This window comes from Bison bison, unplaced genomic scaffold (assembly GCF_000754665.1).
Source record: "Bison bison bison isolate TAMUID 2011002044 unplaced genomic scaffold, Bison_UMD1.0 scf7180017864499, whole genome shotgun sequence".
Lineage (NCBI taxonomy): Eukaryota > Metazoa > Chordata > Mammalia > Artiodactyla > Bovidae > Bison > Bison bison.
The window spans coordinates 4763161-4776193 of record NW_011495058.1 but is presented as its reverse complement, the minus strand read 5'-3'; the positions used below and the strand labels follow the sequence as shown (position 1 = coordinate 4776193).

The 13033-nt window shown below is 59.4% G+C and overlaps 1 protein-coding gene across 1 annotated transcript in view; it reads right to left on the bottom strand.

Annotated features, from left to right (window-relative positions):
* CAMK2B (calcium/calmodulin-dependent protein kinase II beta) overlaps nucleotides 1–13033 on the bottom strand; it is a 63447-nt gene that overhangs the window by 22170 nt on the left and 28244 nt on the right. Inside the window, exons 5-11 of the mRNA XM_010829115.1 lie at nucleotides 10531–10596; nucleotides 5147–5219; nucleotides 1831–1933; nucleotides 1656–1739; nucleotides 869–963; nucleotides 583–705; nucleotides 18–101 (exon numbers count right to left, since the gene is read on the bottom strand). Coding sequence (XP_010827417.1) covers nucleotides 18–101; nucleotides 583–705; nucleotides 869–963; nucleotides 1656–1739; nucleotides 1831–1933; nucleotides 5147–5219; nucleotides 10531–10596 — 628 coding nt within the window. The remainder of the gene's footprint in view (nucleotides 1–17; nucleotides 102–582; nucleotides 706–868; nucleotides 964–1655; nucleotides 1740–1830; nucleotides 1934–5146; nucleotides 5220–10530; nucleotides 10597–13033) is intronic.

The window sequence follows — 13033 nt, the reverse complement described above, 5'->3', positions numbered from 1 at the left end:
TGGGGTCAGTGTCTCACCTTGAGCTTCCTCCGAGCGTTGAATTTTTTCAGGCACTCCACCGTCTCCTGCCTGTGCATCATGGAGGCCACAGTGGAGCGTTGCTGCGGGAGGGAACGAGGGAGGGCATTACTGCAAGGAGCCTTGGGGGCATCAGCTTTGTCCCCAAGGGGGGCTCAAAAGAGGGGAGGTCAGAGAGAGGCTCAGGGTAGCAGCACCTCTGGGGCTCTTGTGCCAAGAGCTACCAGCTACTCACATCAGCCGGAGGCCACCTGTCCCCACTGCCTGCCTAATCTCCTAGTCCGTCACCTCCTATGGCCGTCCACTCCACCTGTCCCCATCACCACCTGGCCCTCACCCTCCTTTGCCGCTTCATCCCCTCACACGCTAGATGGCGCCTCTTCTTCTCATGGAGCTCCTGTCCTCCCAGGGACTGAGGCCTTTAAGTCACCAGCACGTCCCAAGCCACATAGCATGTCCCGTGCTCCCATAGCCCTCAGGAGACCACAGGACCAACCCACTGGATTCGAGGAGAGGGCCCAAGGTTAACATGCTAGGGGGTGGTCCGGGGCTGGTGCAACTTACGCAGACCCATGGGTGCTTCAGTGCCTCATGTGCCGTGATGCGCTTGGCGGGGTTGATGGTCAACATCTGGTTAATGAGGTTTTTGGCTTCGGGAGTGACCGTGTCCCACTCAGGGGACGGGAACTAGAAAAGAAAACCAGGCACAGGGGAGCCTGAAGCCCCCTCCCCAGACAGGAGACAGAATTCTCCAAAGGGCCTCAACTGAAAACAGGGGTGTCACCCCACACCCTGCCTCTGCCAGCCTGCCTCCCCCAGATGGGGAGGGATGGGGGGTCCTGGCACTCACATCGTAGGCCCCGGCCTTGATCTGCTGGTACAGCTTGTGCTGGTCCTCGTCCCAGAAGGGTGGGTAGCCCACGAGCAGGATGTACAGGATCACCCCTGGGGAGAGCCAACAGCCCAGGGCCTCATGCTGCTGCCCTCACTGCCCACGCCCAGCAGCCCAGCGGCCCTGCGGAGCCCACCAGTGCAGCCACACACCAGTCACATGCTGCTACGGGGTGTCTGGCGTGTGATCCCAGGATGCGAATCAGATGCCCAGCCCTGGTACTTAACAGCTACAGGACCCTCAGCTAGTTTCTCAGCATTGGCTAGGGTGGGGGTCACTGCCCAAAGCCAGCAAGTCCCATGAGGACACTGAGGTCCTCAAGCACCCCCTCCTCTCCATCCCCACAGCCAGCGTCAATCAGTGTCCCTCTTTGGAGACCCTCATGTTTGCAGAATGGCATAAACAGCTCCTCTGCCCCCCGACCCTACTTCACAGGGGAGGCCCCCTCCACTGCACTGACTATGGGGGAGACGCCCCTGGCAAGGAGGCAACCCTGCCAGGGTGGTCCACACAGCCCCCGCCCCTCCAGTATCCATCCCCCATCCAGGCACTTGCTGCCCCTTCTCCAGACTGCTCTGCCGAGCGCAGGGCAGGCAATGGGGTGGTGGGCTTCTCGGCAACAGCCAGGGTTGTGTTAGTAATTCTGGTCTGGGTGGGGAGGGTGCTCCCAGCTGGGGGCAGCCAGGTGTGGGTCTGGTGCAGTGCTTGTGGGTGCAGCCCATCTCGCCCAGCACACCAGCCTCACCGCATGCCCAGATGTCCACCGGCTTGCCGTACGCCTCCTTGCGCAGGACCTCTGGAGACAGGTAGCCCGGCGTGCCAGCGAACCCTAGCATGACGGGAAAGGGTGGTGTGAAGGACCACAGGGCGGCCAACAGCCCCGCCCTGTTCCCTGGCCAGCCGGCCGGCCAGGTACTCACCAAACCACGCCTGCTGGTCCCCCTGCACCTCGATGGCCAGGCCGAAGTCTGCCAGCTTCACCGCAGCCCCTTTGCACTTGCTGGCCAGGAGCAGGTTCTCAGGCTGTGGGGAAGGTGAGCAGCCCGAGGGTGTGGGGTTTACACCCAGGGGTGTCACCAGAGAGAGGGGGACAGAATACCCCTTGGCAGACAGGGGTGCACAGGTCCCCTGACCACATGGGTGTCCCCCCAGCATAGCTGACACCTTTGGCTTGAGCACACCCCAGAGCCTGCACCCCACAGTCTCTGTCCCCCACTCACCAGGGGCAGGGACATAAGCCCTAAAGCTGAGGGAAGCTGGTTCTCAAAGTGCAAGCTTGTGAACTCGGGGTGCTGGGACCAAAACAGCACACCTGGAGGCCCCAGCAGGCCATGCAGGACCCAGACCCCTGCTGTAGCGGGGGGGTTCCCTCCGCCCACCAAGGCTGGCTGCACAGTGAGAGCGGCTGCTGGAAGGTTCAGGCACTTGCTGCAGGATGGAGACTCTCAAAGGGCAAGGAGAAACAACCAAGGGCCCCCGCGGCCTGAGCAGTGTAGGACATCCAAGTCCCACCAGCCCTGGGCTGGCTGCTCACAGGAGGGGAGGGTCCCGTGCCGACCTCCCGGCCTCGGGGAGCAGCGCCCTTGCTCATGCAGGAAGAAACGGTGTTCATCCCTGTCCCACTGGGGTGCCAAGGAGGCTGCTGCCCGGTTACCAGGAACACTTGGCCCTGAAGGCCCGAGGAGTTCCCTGCACACTGCGTCCTGCATGCTAGGCTCCTTCATTCCAGCCTGTCCCACCGGCCTCGACACCTCCCAGAGGGCAGCACTCAGAGCTCAAAGCCGCTGGACTTCCTCATCCCTGGCTGCCCGGGGCTCTCCCGGCCCTGAGCCCCCTCACCAGGCCACCCTCCCGACAGGAAGGTCTGCTGACACCATGCTGCCCACCTTAGTGCCACCAAGAAAGACAAATGCCGCCAACTGAACTGAGTTAACCCTGCTTGGACACAGGGGTGTGAGGACAAATCGTGTGGCATAGATGAAGCATGCCAGCCCACGAGGCAGAAACCAGAGCTTCTCCAGGCCCCACACAGCTGGTGGTTGAGGCTCTGTCACTCCAAACACGTGCTGGGGATACCGTCTGCCCAGCACGGCCGGGAGGCCCCTGAACACCTTGATTTTGCCAGTGTGAGTGGGGCAGGGGGACCCCTACCTCCCCACAAGCCCCACACCAACAAGTCTGAAATACACAGAACATTGCAAATCAACTATACTTCAAATTTTAAAAAATTGTTTTTTTAAAAAAAGAAGTCTGAAATACTGCAGCTGGGGGCTTGACCCAGCTTCTACCAATCAGATTCCCCCAACCCCAAGGAAATAAACCAGCATTCTTTGGCTTCCCAGGTGGCGCTAGTGGTAAAGAACCCGCCTACCAGTGAAGGAGATATAAGAGACGTGGGTTCAATCCCTGGGTCGGGAAGATCCCCTGGAGGACAAAATGGCAACCCACTCCAGTATTCTTGCCTGCAGAATCCCATGGACAGGGGAGCCTGGTGGGCCACAGTCCACAGGGTCACACAGAGTTGGACACAACTGAAGTGACTTAGAATGCCTCTCTGGGAAGAAGGAGCTAAGGGAACCTGGTCCCTGGGAAGAGCTGGGTAACAAGGCTCCTCCCTGGGAGGAGAGGGAGGGGACCCAGCTGGGTTGCACAGGGATGTTCCCACCCCCGGGCTCCACCCTGGCTCCCTCATACGCACCAAGATGGCACTAAGCCCTTCTGCTCTCTCCACCCTCCACATCTCGGCTGAGAGGAAACCCCACCACAGTACTGCTTCTGGAGGTCTATCTCAGCCAAGATGACAGAGGCCTCTCTAGAGGAGGAGGGACAGCCTGCTCCCCCCGACACCTGGTGGGAGAGGAGACCAACTGGTCCTAACTCCTTTTTCTTTTTCTCAGCAAGGATTCTGTGTGCCCTGAGGCCACACCTGGGCTGGGGAGAGCACCCATCTGCACTTCGGAGCTTCGGGCTCCAGGTCTGTTATGCATCATGAGGTCCAGGATGAAGGAGGGATGCGTGTCCTCTTCCCTGCAGCCCCTCCTCCCAGAGACCCCTGAGTGAGGCCCATGCAGACAAGACACAGAGACAGATGGGCACCCACAGGACAGGCAGTCAAGTGGGGGGAGCCTGGGCAGACCCATGAGAGGACAGGGGACCACACACCACATGCAGCCTGGGAGCGAGGACACATGAGGGCACAGGGAGGGTCCCAGGCCTGTTCCTGGTGGGACATCCCCCCAAGAGCAGCTCCACAGCATCAGCTCTCACACACACACACACACACCTCTGGGTAGCCCTAGAAAGGTGACTCCATTCAGCCCTAGCACCCACGAGAAGGTTGGTCTCAAACACCACCAGCAGGGATGCAGGCCCAGGGGTCCCCCCACCCCCTGCAAAACCAGCAAGAGAAGAAACTGACCCAAACTCAGACCTGGAGAAAGCTGAAGTCAAAGAAAGGAGGAGAGATTGAGAGGAGGAGGAAGGGGGAGGCGGAAGGGCAGGAAGGAGGAAGGGGGTGGGAGAAGGCTGCAGCTCCTCCTGAGGGCCCCTCCCACCACACAGAGGCCTGTGGGTGACAACCCTTGTTTTAAACAATTTGCACTTGGCCCAGAGCTGAGCCAAGGGCCACAGAGACGAGTAGAAAGGACTGGAAGTTTGAAGAGACCAAACTGGCCCCTCACCTCCTGCTCCCAAGGCATCAGCCCCACCTGCGGGTACATTCTCTGTGTCCCTCCTGCCAGGTCCGAATCTCAACTGGAGCCCAGAAAGCGAGACCCCGCGTGGACATGTGCCACTAGGCTGATTCTTGACAACTGTCCCCTCTCAGCCCTGAAGCCTAGAGGCATTGGGAGGGATGTGTACAGACACATGCATGCACACACACACACACACATGCACACACACACAGTCTCACACACATGCACAAATGTACATGCATATGTACACATGCTCACACATACACACATGTCCATGTGTGCGCACAGACCCACATTCTCACAAGCATGCACCTTCAAACACAAACACATGCACACACATGTGCCAATGCACATGCACACACATGCATACATATTCTCATAGGCACACACCTTCACACAAAAATACACGGGAACACACATATGCAAACATCTCCCCTACACACGTGTCTTCTGGTGCACTGCCCTACCCCCGAGCCTCCCCTTAAACACGACATGCAGTTACAGACGACAGACACCTGGCACAGAGCGGGGGGGGACTCACCTTGAGGTCCCTGTGGACGACCCCCATTTGGTGGCAGTGGAGAACCGCCTCCAGGATCTGCTGGATGCAGTGACTGCAGCAAACAGCGGGCGCATTAGTGCGGATGGCCCCTGAGGAGTTGGCGGGGTGCAGGAGAAGGGTGCTGTGTGGGAGTGGTGGGATCTCCAGCCCAGTGGGGGCCCCGGGGAAGCAGGGAATCACGGTGCTGCCTGCCTGGGAGACGAGACGCTGGCTAGCAGGGGGCCTCTGGGGCTCCCTCTTCACCCTCAAAGGTCAACACAAGGCATGCCCTCCCCTCTAACCAGGCCCACAGAAGAAAGATGCCTGACCTCAATGCACTCCACCCCAAGCTCATGCTGGCCATGCCTGGCCCTGAGCTGGGTGCCCTTGCGGAGGGAGGCCAGGGCTGAATCTACACTCTGCAAGGCAGCTGGAGACCCAGACAATGGGAGGGGAGGGTAGAGGTGAAAGGGCAAGGGAGAGAGGGCAGGCCAGTGCCACAGTGCGGGAGTGATGCCCTAGGCACCAGTGCCCTTCTCTGTTCTGAGGCTGTGCTAACGCTCCAGTCACCAGCACACATGTGTGAGAATGGGTGTCATTTCATTAAAATAAACTTCACATCCACGCTGGCTGCTGGCTGCCATGCTAGACAGCTCAGCTCCATAGCAGCACTGGGGTCTCTGGGGGCAGCCTGGCACTATCCAGGGCCCCGAGGGGCTTCCTTCCAGATAAGGGAGAAGTCCCAAGCCTCCTGGGGCATCACTGGTTGGAGAGAAAGGCCCAGGCTCTCCCCAGGCACCTCCCACACCTGGGCTTCAGCAATGGCCCTAGACATCAGACCCAGGTGCCTCCAGACCTAGATGCCCCCAGCCCTGGTGACCTGCACCTGCCTCCTCTAGGTGGTTGGGAAGTATCCAGCTGCCCCCAGAGCCAGGCACAGACCCCTGGAATTCCACAGCGCCCCTGGAGCATTACCAGCCACCAGAGACAGGCATCCCACAGGCTGCCATAGCCCATCCCTGGGGTCTTGGCCCCAGCCCCTCTGGTGGGGGCGAGGGAGGCACAGGCGGGACTGCTTCTGCTGCAGCTAGACCGGGGAGGTGACTGAAGGTCAGCTGGAGGGATGGACTTTGTTTTCCTAACAGCAAACTCAGAGAAGGGACAAGAAACCAGGAGAAGGGACAAGAAACCAGCCCATGTTCTCAAACAGCTCTGACCACAGAGCAGGTGGTCTCCACCTGCTAGAAAAGTAACCTGAGTGTCCACCCTGAGGAAACCTAGACCTCAGAGTCCTAGTGATGATGGATTTCCTGAGGTTTATGGGATTAGAAGGAGCTAGGCCCAAACCTGTGGGTAACAGTCCCCCAGCAGCCCCTCCCCTTAGATGCCTCTAAGGGCTGGAAACCCCACCCCCACCCCAAACCCTTGAGCTCTCCTGTCCCACCTGCTCCCAGGGCCTCCCTCCCTGCTTCTGTCCCTCCCACCATGCTCTCATCTGCCAGCCTCGGTCTTCTGTGGTCCTCACCCTCATCCCTGTATCCCCAGCTCCACATCCAGCCACTACCAGCCCTCCCGAGACTGTAGACATGGGCTCAGCCCCTCCAGGCTGCCCCATCAGGGGAAGTTCATACAGGGGCCTCTTTCGTCGTGGGCAGAGCTCAGCCTTGAGGTCTGGGGAGCTACTCTGGGGTCAGGACAGGCCACTGGGTGGAGGCAGAGGCCAGAGGAAGCCCCAGCACTTGCAGTTGAGGCCACTGAGCCAGGGCCCCGGGGCATGGGGCACTGGCTTTCCCAGTTCCTGGGAATCTGAGCCCTGGGGAGCCATGCTGGGACATCACTGCATGCTCCTGGAGCTCAGCCCTGAGTCCCTGGACCACCTGCTCACTGCAGCATCCCACCCCACCCAGGGGTTCAGGGACCCTCAGGTCGACCAGCCCCTGCCTGTGTTGCTGTGGCCAGACCCTGGTTCTGCCCCTGGGGGTGTCCACCTGAGCTGTGTTCCCTGCCATCCATGTGGAACCCCAAGCCTTCCTCCACACCATCAGCAGTCCTCACAGCCACAGGCTGGAGTCCCCTGGGCCACTAGCCACTCCCTGAAAGCCCTGGAATGACCTGGCTCCAACTTCAGGCCTGCTGAGACCCCTGCAAGTCTTGATGTTAGCTTTGGGTCAATCCCGTCTTCTTTCTTCACCCTCATGACCTTGCCTCCGCTCTCAACCTCAGGACACTCTCTAGACCTCCCTCCATGTGGAGTGAGCTCGGGGCTCCCACGTCATCCCCGCTGCAGTCACGTGGCGGCCCTGCACTCTGGGCACTGGACTGTGGCCTCCGTGACCGCAGAGGCATGTTAGTTCTCTCCTCTCATTGTGTCCTCAGCCTTGCAGGAAGGTTTCTTGGACCCGGGAGGCACCTGCCGCAGCACCAACTGATACATCAGCTCAGATGTGGGTGGGCAGTGCCCTCTGTCCTCCTCCACATCCCCTCCTGAGGATTCAGGGCTCCAAACTCATGCCAGGATGGGGTGACTACACCTGCTGAGCCAGCACCAGTCTGCATCTCTCCCTGGACATCCTGGGACTCAGCCCGGCTGCTGAAATCAAGCCCTACAGTTCTGACACAGCCCTGTCCGCCCATCCTGCAAGCCCCACCCCAGAGAAAACTGTGCGGGTATGCCCCTTCTCAGAGCCAATGTGGCAGCCCTGGCCTGTCTCCCAAGTCTTTTCTTCACAGCATCTCTGGGACCGTCGGGCAAGTGGCCTCCACAGCCAGCAGGTAGATGGGACTTTCATGTGCCTGGAGAGCACCCCATTCCGGGCAGCCCACCCTCCAGGGAACCCTGGAGACAGCTCCTGGCGCCCTTCTCAGCCTGCTCCCACCCTGATCTCCAGTCTGAGACCAGGGCCTTGGGGAACATGAGACTGACTGGCCCGTCACAAGGTCCCTTCTGCCTTGCATTCACATTATACCATCATCCTCATGAGGACTCCTTTCAAACGGAACAGTTTAGAAAGTCACTTTGTGGTCAGAATTGCTCCCCAGCGTCATTCCAGATGCTGGCCGGTCCTGGACATTATTCTCCTGGTTCTAGGCTCTGCTGTTACCTGGGATATAATCCTTCCCCTCCCTTCCTCTTCCTCCTTATCCCTCTCCCTCTGTCCTCCCGCTCCTCCTCCAGGATCAGCCAGCATTCTCACACACACACCCCAAGCACCTCTCATGAACCATACTGTTTTCAGGGTTTTTTAAAAATGGATTTGAACTTTGCTTTCCCAGGTTTGAAAAAAAGACCCCTCATTTTCCCCACAAACTCCAAAATAAAGATTCCACTTTCTCTTCAAAGGACTCTCCAGCCTTCTTGGTCAGAAAAGCATTCCAAAAAGCTACTCCTGCCTTGCGTCCTCTTCCTCTAGAGATGTGACTCTTCAGGAATTCATCAGATGCTCAGCTCTGAGCAGCACGGCCCCAGACAGGGCCCTGGAAGGGGGTGGGTGTGCTAGATGGGGGCCAGACTGCATCGTGGTTAGGGAGGTGCCCACCACCCTGGCCAGGTGTCTAGGGCTCCAGTTTCAACACAGCCCAGATCCCTTTCAGAGGAGGTCCCCAAGGGAAACACCCTCCCAGAGTGGGAGAAAGCCTTTACCCCCGCTTTCTGCCAGAGCTCCTGGTGATGCCCGTGGGTGACCCACCCACATGGGTATCCACATCACTCTCTCAGACCCTCCTGCCTATAAGCTAAGCACCAACACAAAGGTCAAACACACAGTTCCAGGGGCCAGGATTCCCGGCGAAAACCACAGCCAGACATACGGGTTTAATGCATGGGGCTGGCTGGGAGAGATCCCCAAGAGCGGCTGCCTCTCACCCTCTTCCTCATAGTCTGGCTACCAGCAAGGTGGAGCCGAGGAAACTGAGCATTTGTTGGTGGCAGGGGACCCAAACTCCAGAGAAGCCTCCACAACAGAGGCCCAGGGAGGAAGATCCAGATCCCTGCCACCCTGGACGGGCGGGAGGGAGCCACAGAATTGGAGGGGTGGGGTGGGGCAGAAGGGGGGGCACTGGAGTACATGAGGCCAGGAGGTGAGAGTGAGCAAGGGTGGAGATCCAAGGACAAGGTGTTGGGGGGTTGGGGGACGTGGAGTGCGGGGGTAGAGGTGGGCATGGGGGCCTCCCAGCCAAAAGCAAGGCTCCGCTGTGGGTCACATTCCCTCTCCAGCGAGACCGTCCCCAACAGAGTGCAGGAAGGTGCCAGGCCCCAGGCCGTGCTCCGTGGTGGGCACTGAGGACAAAGGAGCCCTGGTAGGATGCTCCAGGAGGGGGAAAAGAGAACAGCTAAGGTAAGCCCTCCCGCACCCCCAAGGCAATCGGGGGGCACCGGAGGCAGAACCGGAAGGCAGCCCTCCTTGTCCGGGTTCTGCCCCAAGCCATTCCCAGGCTATCATGAAAAGTGAACGCCCTTCTTCAAGGAGCCTCAGGAAAGCAGCCAGTGCCCATGTACCCTCGGGAGCCAGAGCCCCGACTGGCCACTCCACCCCACGACAGACCCCAACACCCCACCCAACACCCGCCAGGCCCCTGGCCTCATGCTGCCCAGGTAGGGGCCTCGGTGACACCAGAACCACTCCCACCCTCTCAAGGGGGCTCAGGCTGTCACTGACAGGCAAGGTCGTCTGGGGGTGCACAAGCCAGTCACAAATAGCTACTTGTTAAAATAATATTGATTAGAAAGGGAATACATATTCATTAAAGCCCCAGCAGCCTCGCTGCAGACAGCATGTCTGAAAACGTCAGTCCCCTTCAACTCCCCCGTGAGGGCTGATAAAGTCCCTTCACCCCCCACCTCAGGCCCTGGCTTCCTGCTCACTGCCCCTCAGGGAGCCCAGGAAGGAGGGCCAGTGGGCACCTTTCCCACCAGCCCAGGCCCCCATGGCCTTCCCTTTCTGCCTCCAAGGTAACCTTGGGAGGATATCACAGAAAGGGGTTCCTGGCCTGTCTTGGGCAAAGGCATTTGGAAACTGTGAGTCTCCACAGGGAAGGCCTTGGTCAGACATCCTAGAGGGGCAAGAGGAGGCCCACCACCACTCTCCGTCCGCTCTCCCACCACCAGCCACCCCAAGGAGAGCCCCTCTGTGGGTCAGTTCCCACCCGGGGGCAGGCTTGGGCCCTCTCTGACTTGGGACACGCGAGCTGCTGGCCCCCACTCTGACCCTAGAACCTCCCCAGAGGGCTCCGAGCAGGGCTTTCGCCCAGCTGACCATCTCCCTGGACCATGTCAGGGACAAAGAGCACGAGAGAAGATGGGGGCCAGAGGAGGAGGAGCAAGGCTTAGGGAGGGAGGGCCAGGCAGGAGAAGACGGGGAGGAAGCATGCGAGGGCTTTACACCCACCTGGCGTCCGCCTCACTGTAGTACTCTCTCGCCACAATGTCCTCAAAGAGCTCCCCACCAGTGACCCTGTAAGAAGAGCAGAGAGGGCCCCTCCATCACCATCACCACCCCCACCCCCACCACCATCACCTCCACCCTGTGCTCATCATCACCACCACCATCTATCTCCACTGCTCTCACCTCCACATCCCCAGCACCACCAGCACCTCCATCTCCAGATTTACTCAGGACTGACATTCCCCTCTCCATGACACTGGTCTCTTAAGCTCAGAAAACCGAGCCTCAGTGATCTCAGTGACTTTCTCAGAGTGGGCAGCCCAGCAGGAGTCTGTTCTAGGCCTCTGCATTGTTACCCAGGCTTTGTGACTAATTCCAGGCCTGAGGAAAACTGGCTGACCCTCCTCGAACCCCCCAGGGCCAGCGATGCGGCCCCCGAACAGGGCGGAGGGGCCAGAAGAGACAGTGGGTGTCAGTCACGCCTCGTGACCCGGTGGGTGAGGTCACGAGGCGTTCAAAGTCCCATCTCCAGAAAGAGAGTAGGACCTCCATCCACACACTCTCTTGCCGGTTGTCCCCTGCCCAGGAAGCAGCCTTCAGGTCCTAAGGTCAGGATGGAGAAACCATTGCCTGGAGAGCCTCAGGGAACCCAGCAGGGATCCCAGCCACTCAGGATCCCCTGCTGAGAATGTGGGTGTGGACAGCAAGGCGAAAAGCAGTGGCCAAGGTTGGATACACAGGGGAGCAGGAAAGCTCAATCCCTGGGTCTGTCCAAGCTCCTCATCCCACTTGGCCAGCTCCAAGTCAACCAGAAGGTCCATCTAGAGCTTTTCTACCCCTGCAAGGTCTAGAGTCTCCCTCCCGTGTCCTGTGGGGACACCAAGGGACACACCCTCTGCAAACACACCCTCCTTCCACACCGCCTCCAGCTGTGCTGGCCCCACATGTTGGGATCTCCCCACTTGCATCTCAGTTCCCACTCATTCTTGGGAGCTGGGGCTTGGGTTGGCCTTGTTTTATGCCCAGCACTCAGGGCCAGGCTGGTCCACGGTGACCACAGGTGTGGGCACTGCTGAATAGCGGCCCTGGCGTGGGCAGGCTGTCTCTTAGAGAAACACAAAACTGAGGATGCAGTGAGTGCTAGAATGCCCCTGCTGGAGGCTAGATGCTGGCCCTCAGATCCTGGGGCCAACTACCCCAGTAGTGAGGAATTTTTAGGGTTCCACTTTGCCATTGGAGGAGACTAAAGCTCAGACCCTGATGATGGAGATTGAAGGCAAAAGGAGAAGGGCAGAAGATGAGATGGTTAGGTAGCATCATCTACTCAACAGACATGTATTTGAGCAAACTCTGGGAGACAGTGGAGGACAGAGGAGGGTGGCGTGCTGCAGTTCATGGGTTGCAAAGAGTCAGACACGACTAAGCGACTGAACAACAACAAGGCTCAGAGCAGGTGACTGTCCAAGGGAGCAGAGCCTCATGTGTCTGTGTGTGCTTCTGTATCCATGTGTACATGTATGTGTGTGGAGCAGAAGGATGGAGTACTAGGTCCAGCCCAGAAGAAGAGGACTCGCTGTTTATTTTTCTGCACCCACAATTCACAGGTCAGGATCTGCAGGCCCCAAGTCCAAGCACAGGGCAGAGAGGAAAAGGCCACAGGTACTGACCAGGGCTGCAACAGGGGCATGGGGAGCCCCCCAGCCCAGTAGGTCCTGCTCTGAGCCAGGGACAAGACTTCTGGGTCCCCACATCCACAGGAGGCTCCAGCTGTGCTGACGAGCGTCAGGGGCCTTGTGGTCCAGGGTTGCAGGGCGGGGAGTTGGTTGGGGGGAGCGGGGGGCTACCGTCTCAAGCTGGCCAGGAAGGGCATGGTCTGGAAACCAGCATTCTCCCTTTCCTCAGATCCCAGCCACTCAGCATGGCCAATTCTGGGCTGCAGCCACAGCCTCCAGGGGAGCCCCTTCCTCTGTCCCCAGGCCTGATCTCCAAGACCACGTGACATTCTGAGGCATGGAGAGTGGGGAAATCTGTCAGTCCCCGAATCCACAGAGCCCCCCCAAGTCACCTAGGTCCAGGGGTCTCCTGAAGGTGATGCCAACTCAGGCCAGACACTTCTCCCCAATTCTGGGGCCACAGAGTCCCAGAGGGTCCACAGTGTGGCACAGGAAGGCTGCGTGGGGCTGGGCGTGGGAGTGGCAGGGCCTGGCAGCATCTCTACGCTTCCACTCCTCCCCTCTCCCTCCACAGCCCCCTACTCTGTGCAGGCCCTCCTGCCCCTACCAAACAACTGCCTGAGGCCTAGCGGTGTCCTGGATGCCCCAAAGAGGCAGCTTCAACAGGCCTGAGGGCCACAGTGGTTTGTGGGGAAGATGTGCAAAGCCCAAGGCCTCCCTCCTCCCAACTGCTCCAAACACACCCACCAGTTTCCTCTCACCAGCCCCCCTCAGCCTTTCCCACACCTGCCTATTGCTTGAGCCTATTGCAGGAGAGTCAAGGCGCTCCCACA